The sequence below is a fragment of the Brienomyrus brachyistius genome, unplaced genomic scaffold (assembly GCF_023856365.1).
Source record: "Brienomyrus brachyistius isolate T26 unplaced genomic scaffold, BBRACH_0.4 scaffold483, whole genome shotgun sequence".
Classification (NCBI taxonomy): Eukaryota; Metazoa; Chordata; class Actinopteri; order Osteoglossiformes; family Mormyridae; genus Brienomyrus; species Brienomyrus brachyistius.
Window position 1 is genome coordinate 75397 of NW_026042758.1, and position 15490 is coordinate 90886.

The following is a 15490-nucleotide window of genomic DNA, read 5'->3' on the forward strand; positions in this document are numbered from 1 at the left end:
AAGCAGAACTTAAAAAAATTGATGTAACTCGTTGCCTCAATGTTTTTAAGTTCATGAACTTAAAAAAAATATTTCAAAAAGGTTAAATATTTGGATTATATGCTACATAAACATTTTAATTACAGTTAAATTAAAACTAGTTATTAAATCAACTTAAATATTTTCAGTTATAGTGACTTAAAATTTCTCTTAACCTTTCTCATGGTATTAAGTTAACATTACAAAAAAAAATAAGTACACAAAGAACCATTTTTAAGTAGCATCAACTCAATATTTATTAGTCTTTGTCATTTGTTTTACAAGTACAAGTAACTCAAAAGCTTTCACACACAAGACTCAAAATCGCATGTTTCAAAACTTAAAATTTTTGTGGCAACTCATTGCCTCAAATATTTTGAGTACAAACAAAGTAAAGTTTAAGTTACAGTGAGTTACACTGAATTCTTGCCCTCTTCTATTTAACACTGCAGTGTTAATTTAAGACAGAAGCATAAAACAATTCAGAGATGCACTAGGCTAAAACCTGAACACCAGATTAAAATAGCACCTCTAAAATTACAAATTTATGAACCTGCCTGAAACTTAACATGTACCATTTACAACTAAAATACACATACAATTATCAAGTACTACCCAGTACTTAACTTTCAAGAACAAGAGTTGTATTAATGCCAAATAACATTAATACAAAAGGCACACTGTGCATATTGTGGGAAAACAACTGGTGCAGAAACATTTTAACCATTATTTTCACAGAAATAATCTACATTGAACTACAAAGGAACTGCCAGGCCTTAGTAATTATTCTGATAAATGTCTACATGCGCATCAAGTCATTTTTGAGACTCTGTAACTTGGGTGACAGTTTACCATCGTCAAGACCAAGTAAAATCTTCTGAATGAATTCAAAAGTGTTGGTCAGTCCCCTGGGATAGCTGAGGTGTAGTGCATAGATCAGTCCAAACATTACCAGGACGGCATCAGCAAATCTGGGGAGGTTGCCCACAATCTCGCTTTCAATGACAACAGAGATTTTCACAGGCTGGAAGTGAACTGGACCTGTGTCATTATCTTTGACGACTGTGAGGAGGGCTACTGAAACATCTAAAAGGTCAGGCTCATCAGATGTGTCCTACAAAATAAAATGGATATAAAAGGATTAAAGATTTTTTATTAAGATTTTTGACAAAAATATTTACAGCAGGTTTAGTGCAAAGATAAAGGCATTTAGTTAGTCATGAGATTTAACAAACAATATTGCTTCAGACCAACTGACAGAAAGTTTAATGATTTTAATTGTTGTGTGAACAAACTACAGTATGATTTTAAACAGAAGATCAGTGTTCTACAGGACCCAGCTAAGCTACCAGTAAACAAGAAATTGATACTATGCTAAAAAAACCTATAAAAACACTTTGCTTTAATCAAAATTATCTAGTACCAAAGTTTTTTTTTTTTTTACAGTGAGGTCAAAGAAAAATCGCTTCTAATCTCTTCAAATCACACAAACTATGTGATTTGAAAGACTGAGGAAGGGTAAGCGTGTAAATATGTCTGTATTCATATGAACTGTTTACTTAATATAGTCGTGAGATTAAAAAAAATAAAATAAAACTTACTGTGCAGGTCTTGAAAAACTCAGAGACGTCCTCACGTAGATACACAGGAAGGGCATGAAGAACAGTAACACGCTTGGTGTGTATGTCATGAACCTCCTATATAAAAGGAGATAAAAACAGAATTGTACATAACTTATTTACTGGTAAACATTACAATCAGATATACAAAATCAGACACATACCAAAAAACCTGGACAAGTTGTTGTATTGAAAGCTCATTTGAATCATCAAACTTTTCAAATGTTTTCCAATGTTCCTCTTTAAGAAATAGACCCATAAAATAGGTATAACAATATTTTTACCTGTTCATCATGGATTTTCAGGATTTCAGTCAAAGCGTCTGACGTCTTCCCGGTTCTGCTTGCCTTCTGTCTGAACAGGGTCATCAGTCTAGGAAGATGTCGGTCAAGCTCAGAGTAGAATGTGTTGGGCAGGTTCTGGTTTGTAATCCGTTGGAACTCTGCATACACCTACATTTTAAAACAAAGACAGACAGACAACACAGCCATATTAACTATGTGAATCTGGCAAATACACTACCCATCCATAAGGCAGAAAACAGCCCCTGAATGTGGTATATGTTGTCAAAAAAAGAAATAACAGGAAAAAGTGCTACTACATTACCTCAGATTCCATTTTGAGTGCAGGCCAGAGTTCCATGAGCTCTTTCACTGGTGGGCATGTCTTTACTATGGTTTGTCGCCGCAGGGCAAATGTGGTTTGCATCATCTTTTTTATAAGCGGCAAGTTCTTCTCAGCTTTCTTCATTTCATCAACAACTTTCTGCCTCAGCTGTTCAAGGGTTGAGGGATTTTCTCCTTGGGGAAAGTTGGGCAGAAAGTTTACCTCCGCTCGTTTGGGTCTTTTAATATTTGAATGTGAAGATTCATTGTCAGGATTCATTCTACTTCTTTTTCCAGCATTCACTGTGATCTCTGAACATCCAGCCCTTCTCATCTTGCTCCTATAGTTGCCCATCTTAAACTTTAGGCTGTTCTTCCATCCATTCCAGCCAGTTTCAGATCCTGCTTCCTTCAAGCAAGGATATTTTAACACAAGAGCCTCAGCTACCATTGCTATCTCCTTATCACTGGGATAAGCCTTGTAGCCATACATCTCAGATGCTAGCTTTTCTAAAATGTCATGTTTTACATCTCTTGTTAACTGAAGATACTTGTTGTTCTTCTCAAATTCAGTATTACCTTCCCGAAGTTTCAATTCAACATCCAAAGAAAATGTGGGAATTGAAAAAAAAACTGAAGGCCATCTTCTCCCACGTTCTGAGGATGATACACTTGAGATTGTTTCTGTTGAGGCAACAGAGCTGGAATCTTGCTCAAAAGACACATGCACAACCGCTTTCTGTGGCAACTCATCAATGTCAGAGAGGGATGTAAGTTTTCCATCAAAGTCGGGGTCTTCATATTTTAAACTGAAGTCAAGGTCTATTTCCAGCTGTTCTTTTATAACAGCAATCAGTGCATCAATAGAGGCTGGTCGTGAACAGAGTTTTAATTTTCTAGCCCGGTCTGGTTCAACAACACGAAGGACCATGGGTTGTGGGGATAGATCTGCCATTATGCTAATGGAAAGCAAAAGATTGGCATGCATAAATGGTTATTAAAATATACAGATTATATGCTGCTAGATAAACAGTAATACAAATATAGTAATTAATTCAATAAAAACTACTCACCACTGGCTAGACTCAGTTCTGTTTTATTTGTATGAATCTCTTGGGTGTTAACAGAAGCAAGCCTTCTACCTCGTATGCAGAGAGCGGGACTGAATCGTTGAGATCAGACTTCAGGTGGATTGACAGACTTGTCTGGGAAGGTGACAGCTCATAGGATCCAAGATGTTCTAAATACCAGCAATCATAATTAGAACAAAGGAATGAAACAGTGCTATTGACAAGGTAGATGTGCTCTACTCTGCAGAACCTAGGTAGTCCACCACTGTCTCCGACAGACAAAAACATTTCACAGACATAGTGTGTGCCATCAATGGTAACCTTTGATGTCTGGTATATTGTGTCACTAGTTGTTAGTGTTCTAATGTGTAGCTGAGCTACTTCTGGTAGAGCTGAAACCAGAACAGAGTCAACCCTGGATGCTTGTGTTTCTGGCTTGAAAAATGATGGGGCAGCAAGATGGTATGCCATCATGTGTTGGTGTCTGACTGCCATTGTCTTCAAAATATTTTTGAAGTTTTGAGCGTCATGCACCACTCGTTTAAAAAAACGGTGTTTGGCCTCAAATCGCATTGTCCAAACATGCACCAGGGGCCCATAGCACTTGATCATGGTGGGGTAATGCTCCACATAGTGATGCTTAGGACGAAGGCTAAACTCTGGGAATGTCTTCAGCAGTACTTGCTTATGATCGCTGATTTTGGACTGAAAATAGTCTAAGGTTTCATCAGAAAATGATGGGCATAATGCTAACTGCACTACCTCTTTCAGTTCCATCAAAACTGTCCATGCACCATTACCTTCTGGTACAACACTGCCTACAAGCAATGGAAGCAGTCGGAGCAGAGTAGCATTTTCATGACCATTCCCTCCTATCGTTCCTCGAGACAGAAATGTTTTGGGAATTGGTTGAGGCCTATCCACTTTATCAGCATGTTGATATGGGAATGATGCAATCTTTTGGTTCAAATACTCTAAAGTGAAGTACTTCATCTGGATCAAGGTCTTAATGCAGAGAGAAATCTCCACAGGAACTATGCCTTCTAGAAGATCATGCAGGACATCTGGAGGAAAGCCTGTGACTGGATGAAAGTAATCCAGGGAGTCACGCAAGACACAACTTGTTTTAACACCAAAGTGGTTGGAGGAAGCGTCATTTTCCTGAATGTTTTGTACATGAAGGTCATGGCTATCTTTGGTTCTTTGAGAAAACTGCCTGGCTTCAGTTGCTGGAAACTGTTCTCTTGTGGCCAAGCAGAATCTGCAAACATAGCCTGCTTTAAATAACTCCACAAAGCCACCTAATCCATGGGCAGCTAGATTGTCAGCAGACACACAAAAGATGGTGCCTTTGACATTGCGACCAAGTCGTTCAATAAAAACACCATCCTGTTCAAGAATATGAACATCATGTAATAATGGAGCAAGTACAGCTGCATACCCATGCCTCTGGAGGTCTGTCACTTTTGCAAGCATTGCTAGCTGTATATTGTGTAATGCTGACCTGTATTTTGGTGACATATTGGCAAGTGCCCAGTATACAGCACAAAGTTTGTGAATTTTACGTGATGTGCCAAGTGGGTTGGCAATTTCAAGCTCATCAATATATAACTGGAGTGGTAAAATGAGATCACCTGTTGAAAATAATTCATTTTCAAGGAAATATGAGCCATTGTAGCATGAGGCATATTGACCAGAATTGGTATTTGGATCAGTAATCATTTTTAGAATGTCTGTGTTTTTAAACAACTCCTGAATCATTTGAAGAATAGGAACATACATTGTGGTATGTCCACGTTGCTCCAGCTGATACTCGACTGGCATTACACATGGATAGTTGTGCTCGAAAAAGACTTTTCTGCGCTTGGATGTGGATAACTCTGCACCTTTAGAAGTACTAGTAAATATAACATTGGAATCCATAACAGCACTTACAACTTCATCCAGTGCAGATTCTGCCACATTGCAACCATTTTTCTGCAATATATCTCTAATTGCCTCCTTGATCAAAGGCCGAGATAAGAAGCAGACCTGATTTAAATGCTCCACTATTTCTTGGGTAGCTGTGTTTGAGACATGTAGGATTGCCTGCATCTTCAAAAATAAGGAAGATAAATTAATTCTAAGATGTTTTTTTAGTACGTCAGTGTCACACTGACCATCAATCCCCACTGGATCCTCATCTGTGCTTGGAGGTTCTTCATATAAATCACCATCAACTGCAGGAATACTGGCTTGACCAACATCACTGACAATGTCATTTTGAAAGTCTGATGAAACGCTTGCTTGGTGTGATCTACTTTTATGAGAATTGAATGAAGAGTATACATTTGTGGTAAAGCTACAATCCTTATATGGGCAAGCCACTGTTTCATGATTTCTTAAATGCCTTCTAAGATGGCAGAAAAGAACAGATTCAGAAAATTGCTGCTGAAATGGGCATAAAGGGCATTTAAATAACAGAGCCTGCTGAGAGTGTTCTGCACTACTACCAAATTGGCGAGTATGACATCTTGACAAATGAGTTCTAAGACTATTAAGTGTCTTAAATGTACACATGCAATAATTATAGATGCATGGAAGGGGGCTTACACTGGAAAAGTGGCTGTGCTGCAGTCTGTAGTGCTTAAATATTTGCAATCTGTCAGTAAAAGAAGCTGAGCACAACTTACATTGCCAAATCATACTGTAGCCAACAACCTGAAAGAAAAACAAAATTAATGTTAGAAAGTGTATAGCTCAATCAAAATAGTTTAATTATTTAATTAACTTTCATATCAAATTTAACGGGGACGATGGGCGACCAGCAATTTGTGTCAAGTTTAGGCCACTTAAAAAAAAAATTGGTTCTCGCCCTTTTTTTGGAGGGGGTGGGTAGGGTGGGCGGGATTTTTTTTTTTTTTTACAAAATTTTGATTGACTGTTTGGACTTTCAAATATGTAAGAAAATACATATTTGAAAATACATACCGAAGAGAGCAGACCTACTTAGTACGCTTCCTCAGTTCTTCCAGTTTGTTGCGTTTCAAATATATTAAATGTAAGAAAATACAAGAATTCCTTGATCCATGTGTATCTCATTCCCAACTATGGATTTCGATACTTTATGCTGATGTTTCATTCGTGAATATAAAAATGATACTATTTGAAACCAATATTCTGTTTGTCATTCCCATTCTAAATGAACAACCAAGATTTTAAAATATATATCTAGAAAGAAAGTGTATTAAAACATGTTAAAACACGAGGAATTTACAAAATACAGGAACCTGAATGGTTGAACAAGGAAATGCAACTCTACAAACAAGTAAAGAACATGTACCACATCACTTCCCCAGATTTAAATCTTTGCACCAGCCCATCTCAGGTAGAGACAAATTTAGGTTCATGAAACCATTCCAAGACTAGGATTACACAATGTGGATCAATCGTCGATGTGGAATGCGCGGGAAATTCAAATTTCGTCATTCTTGGGTATTTTCCATGCGATTTTAACGAAATAAAAAAAATTGGGGTCGGAGGCATTTCGGCGGGTCGAGAGGGGACGAGAACCAATTTTTATTTTTTTTTTTAAGTGGCCTTAAGGAGAATTTTTAGGGGGGCTGAGTACAAATGTTAGGGGGACTAAAGCCCTCCGAAAAATGGCCTAGCGACGCCCATGGCACATGCTCTCCAGCTCCCTAGTTTGCGTATCAGTGGCACGTCAACACATTGGGAAAAGTATATTTTTAGTTATCTAGTTTTGTGGACACCACCCAAAATTAGCAATGGATGTTTTTTTTAATCGCGTATCACGCGTGGACATAATTTCAGCGTCTAATGTCTTTAAAACAAATGTAACGTTTGGCTAAATCGTACACGCAGAATTATAGACTATGGTCCGTTTGAAAAATTATGTAAGTTAGCTGATGTGTTATGCTTTGTCGTTCATTGTTTTTTATTAAGCCTATTTTATCAGTTGTTCCTTGCTAGACATCCATGACTTTTGAATGTAAATATACGTAACTGACGAACGCTGTTTAAAGTTTTGTCTTGATTAAACTGCTGTAACTGTTCACTAGATAAACCCCTGTTTAAAAACACATTTAACACTTACCGTGACACCGACGTTGCTGATAACTGCCGATAGCTTGAAGCTTACATCCTCCTCACTGCACTGCACTGCAGTCTTTTGTGGCGCCAAAGTAACTTATCTACGTGTTGCACGTGACCTTTGACCTTGGGGCAAGGGAACCTCGTAAGCCAATAAAATGATGACCCTTACGTAAACCGAGTCGTAACTTTTTTAATCAAACATATTTTTTCGTTTAAAATTAGTACTTAGAGTGAATTTAATATTTTTCTTGCTAAAATCTTTTACAGCTGAATTTATGAAGACCCAACCATTATTAGGAAAATTAAGTATTTTTAAATATTAACTTATTTAAATACATATAATTTAATAAAAAATGACAATTGGTTACACACACACACACACACACACACACGCAAGTACACATACAATGTTGAAACAAAAAGAAATAAGTACAGCTAAATTATACACCTAAGTGGCACTTACTTAATAAGCACATTGTTTCAGTTAATTAAAAATAATCAGTTTAATTCACTCAAAAACTATAAAAAAGTCACATGAACTCAAAATATTTAGGTTAGTAGAACTGTTTCAGAAAATTAAGTTTATGCTACTTAATAATTTTGATTATTTTGAGCATTTGGGTTTACAGTGTACAGTAATGCAGAACAAATATTGTAACTAACAAGGAAGTGGGGAGGTAATGGACAGAAGTGTTGGTTTTTGGTAACTCCACTCCTCTGACCTCCACTGTAATTTTAGGTTCCTTGGAACAATATTGTAAACCAGTCATCACACACCTAGGGGTTAAAGTCGACACCAACCTTAAGTTTGACACTCAGATAAGGTTAGTTGTCAAGTCAAGCTTTTTACAATTGAGGCAGTTGGCCAAAATAAAGCCAATTCTTTCTAGGCAGCACTTTGAGACAGTAATCCACTCTTTTGTCACTACTAGTTTGGACCACTGTAACGCCCTCTATGTTGGGGTTAGAGGCTCCACTATTGTTCACCTCCAGAAGGTTCAAAATGCTGCCGCACATGGAAATATGAGCATGTCTCCCCCATTTTAGCCTCACTCCACTGGCTGCCCGTACATTTTAGGATTCATTTTAAAATTCTGTTATTTGCTTTTAAAGCCCTCAGTGGTCTTGCTCCATCTGACCTGTGTGAGCTGCTTCACCCTTACACCCCCACCCGCTCTCTCAGGTCAGCTGATCAGCTGTTCCTGACGGTTCCTAAGACTCAGCGTGAGCTTAGAGGGGATCGAGCCTTTGCAGTCGCAGCTCCTAAAATGTGGAATGACTTGCCTTTTCACATTAGAGAGGAATCCCCTCTGTCCGTTTTTAAATCTCTTCTAATCTCTTCTCCTTCACCTTTGACACATTGTGAGATGTTAATTTTAATAGTAAATCTTATTTTAATCTTAGCCTTTTCTTTATTAATTAATAGATTTTTTTAAATTTTTATTAATGGCCTTTTACTCACATTGAATGTTTTGGTTTTTATTAAATTTCTTTTACTTCGTTTTTAAGTGTGTGAATGTTTTTATTTATTCCTTTGTGCAGCACTTTGGTCCATAAGGTTGTTTAAAGTGCTTTTCAAATAAAGAGCTGGATTGGATTACATTGGAAGATGGCTCAACAAATCTCTTTCACAGAATGTAAAATTCGACAGAGGGCGCAAGGTGACATTCTGTCAGGGGCCCAGAATTTTTAGCTACACCTCTGTGTTACTGTGTTTTTTTTGTTCTAGCCATCAATAACTCTGGAGTTGCTATATCGCCACCTGGTGGTGAAAAGATCAGACAAAAATATGTACACATGTTACCAACAGTTTGAAATTGAAGTGCAGAGTTAACAGGTTTAATTAATCGTCCCCACGGATGCCAGTCATGAAATTTGAGAATTGCAAATTAAAACACAGGAAAAAATCAGGAACACTACAAGATAAAATATTTAGCAAACACTCAATGTGCATCCAGGGTGACAAGGGACAACTGGAGGATGATATGACAATCTGACAGTGACATTCACAGCACTTTATATGTTGCCAAAAACAGAAAAGGGGATTAAAATCAAGAATCAGAAATCATGTATGAGGGTGGGGCTGCTTGGTGGTGCAGTGATTAGCACTGTTACCTCCCACCACTGGGACTCAGGTTCGAGTCTCCGCCTGGGTCACATGTGTGGGGAGTTTGCATGTTCTCTCTTGCTAAATTGGCCGTAGGAGTGCATGTGTGTGTGAATGGTGTGTGAATGTGCCTTGCAATGAGCTGCCCCCCCGTCCTGGGTTGTTCCCTGCCTCGTGCACAGATCCTTCCAGGATAGGCTCTGGACCCCCCGCGACCCAGTAGCATAAGCGGTTTAGACAATGGATGGATGTATGAGGGTGAGTCACAATGACGACAGCTGCTCTGTTGACTTGGTCCCAGGAGTCGTCAGCGTTGGTCTGCCGGGGCCCCCGTCCTGTCTGTGGAAGCACCCGTCTTGTTGGCTGTTCTCTCTGCCTGGGCCCCCTCTCCTGCTGCCTCACGTTTGGGTTGAAGTGGCTCCCCAGTGCTTCTGTAAAGCTCTTTGTGTATCTTAGAAAAGGGCTGTATAAATGTAACATTCATTCATTTATTCAAGGTCCCAGCCAGAAGAGTGCAGTACTACACTGTCCCCCACAGCCTGAATCAGCTGGATGTTATAGGATTAAGACACTTCCTGCATTAGGCCATTTACCCTCAGTGTATTTCCATACCCTGACAGGATGGATGACAATACTATGGCCCTAATTTTCAATACACAGTTTTCACAGGAGTCTCACCCTCATCCACATTCTCTGCATTCCTTATCTCATGCTTCTTTGCCACCCGCATCTCCTCTGCCTGCTTTGTCTCATTTTCCCACAATTGAAACACCGTCCAATTTGTCTCTGTTTTAGTTCTACCACATTAGTCCCTGAGCAACCAGTCTGATCCCGTTCCTCTAATTTCAGATGCATCTGGCTTATCTGATTGGGACTGAAGCTGCTGTTACTAGGAAAACCACATTCGTCCCACTGGGGCAGGTCTGACACCGCGTCCTTCCCATATGTCTCCCATAATTGTTGTACAGAATTTCAGCTGGAGTTCTTTCCCAGAAGCAAGTAATTTCACTTTAGCACCTGTTCAGTAAAAGTCAAGTAGGTCTTTAATGTTATTTTTAACTTTACACAGTTGAGTATAGTACAGTTACAAAAGAAACTGTTTCCCTCGGACCAAGGTGCTACTTAAATTAACAGAAGACTAACACATACCAACCTAGCAACATACTGTATGGTGCATAATGAGCAAAAACTGTGCAAACATTGCAGGACAGTGCAAAAAGAGAGGACAACTGACACCAACGAGCACAAACAGCACAGTAAACCCAGTACTGAGAAGGCGCAGTTTGGTTGTCCAATGAGGTAGCAATAAAAATAAATAAAAGTAACTGTAAACATGGCGACAATAAGATAAAAAATAGTAGTTAAATAATAAAGTGTGTTAATGAGTGTATGTGTGTGTGGTATCAGATTAGTCCCTGAGAGTTCAGTAGTCTGACGGCATGGGGGATAAAGCTGTTTGAGTCTGGCTGTGAAGGCCCGAATGCTCCGGGACCTATTTCCAGAAGGCAGGAGGGTGAAACGATAATGTGAGGGGTGGGTGGGGTCATCCACAATGGTGGTGGCTTTGCGGATGCAGTGTGTGGTGTGAATATCTGTGATGGAGGGGAGAGATATGTTAGGGTTATCTTCTTCTGAAGATGCGCTGGAAACAAACCAGTCTCTGAACACAGAACAACACAGACAGCTGTGATGACGTTTTACTTGCTGCAAGGTGTAGGGAATCCACTTGCAGAGTCTCCGCAGTTTCAGCAAAATGATGGTTTATTGAACAGCAAAAATAATACAATGTAATACAGTGTAGAGACACACCGGGTACTGAAAGGCAGCTCAGATACAAATTGAAGACAGTTCTTCACCCCCCTTTATACCCAAAAAGGCCCTCCCCACCAAGGTGTTGTGTGTAGGTGTTGTGAGTGAATTTACATATAAAGAGTGACCCCCTGGAGTGTGAGGATCCTGAGACAGGGACGGGACAGGACAGGGTGGAGACTTTTATGATCATTGTAATTCAATTCTTATCACCTTATCTTATCCTTATCACCATAGTGGTGCCAACTGGAACCCCCATTCTCTCCCTGGCTTCCCCCATGATCATAAATTCCTAACATTGTCTGCATTCAAATGATCAACCAAGAACCTTGGGACATTTTTACCACTTTTCCTTACAAAGGGAAGCCCGGTCCTGACCTCGAGGTGTCAGCCTCTCAGTCGAACTCAGCCAACTTCGAAAGAGTAACTCCCCTCGCAGTGTCTTTTATTGAGGTACACAAACAGGATATGCAACTGACATTGAACATTGTTTGTCACCATATATGGGGTGGAAATATTCAAGCGACAGTTCTTGAGACGTGTTATTGCTCAATTAAGATCAAGCTGCGGCAGGGTGTTGTTTCTAAGCGTCTAGCAAAATGATGATAAAAAAAGTACATATTTCTCTAACACGATACTCCCAATGATTTTCTCACCTGTCATCACTATCTGTTGTAGGGACTTGTGATCTGAGGCGACACAGTTCTCAAAGCAGACCGTGATGCAGCTGCTCAGGGTGCTTTCAACAGTTCCCCAATAGAGTGTGAGAATGGGAGATGGGCTTTTCTGAGCTTCCGTGGAGAGTAGAGGTGCTGCTGTGCTTTCCTTACTATGGAGCTGATGTTGAAGGACCTGGTGAGATTCTCCGCCAGATGGACAACAAGGAATCTGGTACTCTCTACGATCTCCACAGATGAGCCATCGATGTGCAGCAGAGAGTGGTCACTCTGTGTTTTGTGTTCTTCTAACGTCAACAACCATCTCTTTGGTCAACATTCAGAGACAGGTTGTTGGCTCTGCAGCAGTCCGATAGTCATCACACTTCCTCTTTGTATGCTGAGTCACCGTTTTTATTGATGAGACCCACAACAGTCTTGTCATCTGCCTGATGTTGATGATGGAATTCGAAATGTGCATTGCTGCTCAGTTGTGAGTCATCGGAGTTAACAGCAGTGGGCTGAGCATAAAGTCCTGGGTTCCTGCTACAGCGTCTGAGCAGTTGCCTTCGTCGCCCATAGCTCCTGCGCAGCCCGAGCAGCCGCCTCCGCTGCCCCCTGCGGCCCCAGAGCCCGAGCAGCCGCCGCCTGCTTTGCCCGTAGCTCCTGAGCAGCCGCCTCCGCTGCCCCCTGCGGCCCCAGAGCCCACGCCCGAGGCGCTCCCTCCGCCTCAAATGACTGTGCCCCCTGGGGCTCTTGTTCCTGGCCCCACTCCTGTCCCTGACCCAGCTCCAGACTTTCCTGCCCTAGTCCCCGAGGAGGTCCCGGACAGTCTGACCACCGTGTGTGCCACGCCCCCTGATTATCCACGTGTGCTTCCCTGATCGTACCCAGCTGTGTCCGATTATTTTCAATCAGTCCTGTCTATTTGAGTTCATGTCTTACTAGAGTTCAGTGTCCGTCATTGAAGTCCGTCTGCGTGAGATGTTTCCTGCACCCCGTGTTCCTAATAAATCCCCGTATCCTGCCTGCCTTGCCTGTTTCCTGCCCGTCCGCCGCTCCCGTTAAATGGCGATCGTGACACAAGGCACACGCACATCAAGTACCAATGCAGCAAATACAGATGAACAATTTAGGAGGAATACTAGTCAAAGGAAGGAAGAAAAGCAGCCCACCCTATCTCATGGTCACGGACACAAACATCAGGGAGTGTTATGAAGAAGACATCACACTTAACACCATTGGTTTTATGCAGTGAATTACACCAGAGAGAGTTTTTACATTCTAGCTGTGTTACGTAACATTCCTCAGCCTTCAGGTTTTTTCCACACAATGCACGACATGCAGGGGTGCCAAACAAAACAGCGGAACTGCAGTGTAGCCAATTATTTGTTTCAGTAGTTTTAAGAAAACTAGAACATAAAATGTTTGTTTTACTTAGTCCACAAAAGAGTTTTTACCTATCTTAGTGTATTTTACATCACATACACTCTCGGTCCGTTGTGGAGTCCATCCCACTGTAGTTGGAGAATGCTGCCATCAGTCGCTTGGTGTAGCACTCGCAGGATTTACCAGGCTCCTGTTTAAACTGATGCATCATGCCCCAGTCCATGCGCAGGAGGACCAGTCTCTGAAGGGCTGTCGCATGGTGAGGCCTGTTCTGCCTGGGGTCCAGCAGGTCACTGGCAATGTCCTTCAACTCACAGTGGGCTTGCGTTCATAGTGGGGTACCGCAGGGTTCGATTTTAGGACCACTATTGTTCCTAATTTACATAAATGATATGGATACCAATATATACAGTAAACTGGTGAAATTTGCAGATGACACCAAGGTGGGTGGTGTAGCAGATACTGAATTAGTGGCTCAGCAGCTACAGCGGGATCTTGATTTAATTAGTGACTGGGCCGATACCTGGCAGATGAAATTTAACGTCGATAAATATAAGGTACTCTATAAATATAAGGTACATCTAGGGAGCAGAAATATAAAGTACAGGTATTTCATGGGTGTCACTGAAATAAAGGTAGCTGATCATGAGAAAGACCTTGGTGTGTATGTTGATGCTTCCATGTCCCATTCTCGCCAGTGTGGGGAAGCAATAAAAAAGGCCAATAGGATGTTGGGGTATATCTCCAGGTGTGTGGAGTTTAAGTCAAGGGAGGTAATGCTAAGATTATACAATTCCTTGGTGAGACCTCACCTAGAATATTGTGTGCAGGTTTGGTCACCATATCTTAAAAAGGACATTGTGGCCTTAGAAAAGGTGCAGCGTAGGGCCACAAAAATGATTCCTGGTCTTAGAGGAATGTCATACGAGGAACGGTTACTTGAGCTAAATCTGTTCAGTCTCAAGCAAAGGAGATTGAGGGGGGACATGATCCAGGTATATAAGATTCTAACAGGTTTGGATGCTGTTCAACCAAATAGTTACTTCAGCATTAGTTTAAATACACGAACTCGTGGCCATAGGTGGAAATTAGCGGGAGAACATTTCAAGCTGGATTTAAGGAAGCACTTCTTTACGCAGCGTGTAGAGTATGGAATAGTCTTCCTGATAATGTAGTGCAAGCTGAATCCTTGGGTTCCTTTAAATCAGAGCTAGATAAGATTTTAACGACTCTGAGCTATTAGTTTAGTTCTCCCCAAGCGAGCTTGATGGGCCGAATGGCCTCGTCTCGTTTGTATAGTTCTTATGTTCTTATGTTCAACTCCTTCATCTACAGTGTCAGATGAGCAAACCTTATCTCCCCCTTGAGGATTTGGACATACCAACATAGGGGCAAGAATTTCTGCTACCTCGTCCTGCTGCCTGAGTGTTTCGCCACGGCACTTCTTCACCGAGAAGGAGGTAGAGTCGGGTGCTGAATGGTTATGATCCTCGTCTGCAGGGGGGAGAGGGGAAGGGGCAGGGGAACCACTGGCTACTCCTCCCTCGGTGGCATAAGGAGGAAGCTGCTGTTTGGGCAGCAATGCTTGGGCAGGAGCCACACAGTTTATTTCTGGGTATCTAATTAGCGGACACCATTAGGTCCCTTCAGGGGCTCCACAGACAAACTCATTGACAAAATAGAATTGTCACAGAAAAATTCTTTGTCACATGCTCAGTCGACATGGACTGTGTGCTATTTACATATTTTTGGCACAAACGAAATCTCATATGCATATCGATGTATCTTTCGCACAAGTGGACCTCCATCACTTTAAAGAGGGTAAACTCTGATCAGGAAATTTACGACGTCAGAATAAACGGATTTTTTAACAGAAGTAACTGACATGCCCTAATAAGGAAATGCATACAATCAGAATACAATATCTGTGGTTTTTAACAGTGGTAACAATCTGATAATGAAAGGAATCAGATCAACATTTCTATAGCATGTAACAGAGCTTGCTCCCCTCCAGAACTCATTGTTCCAGTAGTTATCTGAAATCATCTGCAGGAGCTATTCTTTTATTTGTATATTAAGCATAATTATTCATGAATATTATTGATTATGTTTATTTGTTTAA

General features: G+C 40.8%; 2 protein-coding genes across 2 annotated transcripts; both read right to left on the minus strand.

The window, feature by feature from the left end:
- Positions 1-247: 247 nt before the first annotated feature.
- On the minus strand, positions 248-2715 carry LOC125729097 (uncharacterized). Its single transcript, XM_049005648.1, has 4 exons — positions 2244-2715; positions 1922-2089; positions 1620-1715; positions 248-1132 (listed from the first exon to the last, which is right to left on the minus strand). The coding sequence occupies exons 1-4, from the start codon at positions 2691-2693 to the stop codon at positions 818-820; spliced, it is 1029 nt and encodes a 342-aa protein (XP_048861605.1). The 5' UTR covers positions 2694-2715; the 3' UTR covers positions 248-817.
- Positions 2716-2784: 69 nt separating this feature from the next.
- LOC125729099 (uncharacterized) lies at positions 2785-4552 on the minus strand. Its single transcript, XM_049005649.1, has 2 exons — positions 3385-4552; positions 2785-3201 (listed from the first exon to the last, which is right to left on the minus strand). The coding sequence occupies exons 1-2, from the start codon at positions 4303-4305 to the stop codon at positions 3154-3156; spliced, it is 969 nt and encodes a 322-aa protein (XP_048861606.1). The 5' UTR covers positions 4306-4552; the 3' UTR covers positions 2785-3153.
- Between the last annotated feature and the right edge of the window lie 10938 nt (positions 4553-15490).

What these genes read in the sequence shown, in the direction of transcription:
- LOC125729099 (XM_049005649.1), bottom strand. Translation starts at nt 4,305, where the DNA reads ATGAAGTACTTCACTTTAGAGTATTTGAACCAAAAGATTGCATCATTC. An exon ending in TCCCGCTCTCTGCATACGAG is followed by an intron (nt 3,202 to 3,384) that starts GTAGAAGGCTTG and finishes GCTTTCCATTAG; the next exon opens with CATAATGGCAGATCTATCCC.
- LOC125729097 (XM_049005648.1), bottom strand. Translation starts at nt 2,693, where the DNA reads ATGGTAGCTGAGGCTCTTGTGTTAAAATATCCTTGCTTGAAGGAAGCA. An exon ending in CACTCAAAATGGAATCTGAG is followed by an intron (nt 2,090 to 2,243) that starts GTAATGTAGTAG and finishes TTTAAAATGTAG; the next exon opens with GTGTATGCAGAGTTCCAACG. An exon ending in TGAAAATCCATGATGAACAG is followed by an intron (nt 1,716 to 1,921) that starts GTAAAAATATTG and finishes CCTTTTATATAG; the next exon opens with GAGGTTCATGACATACACAC.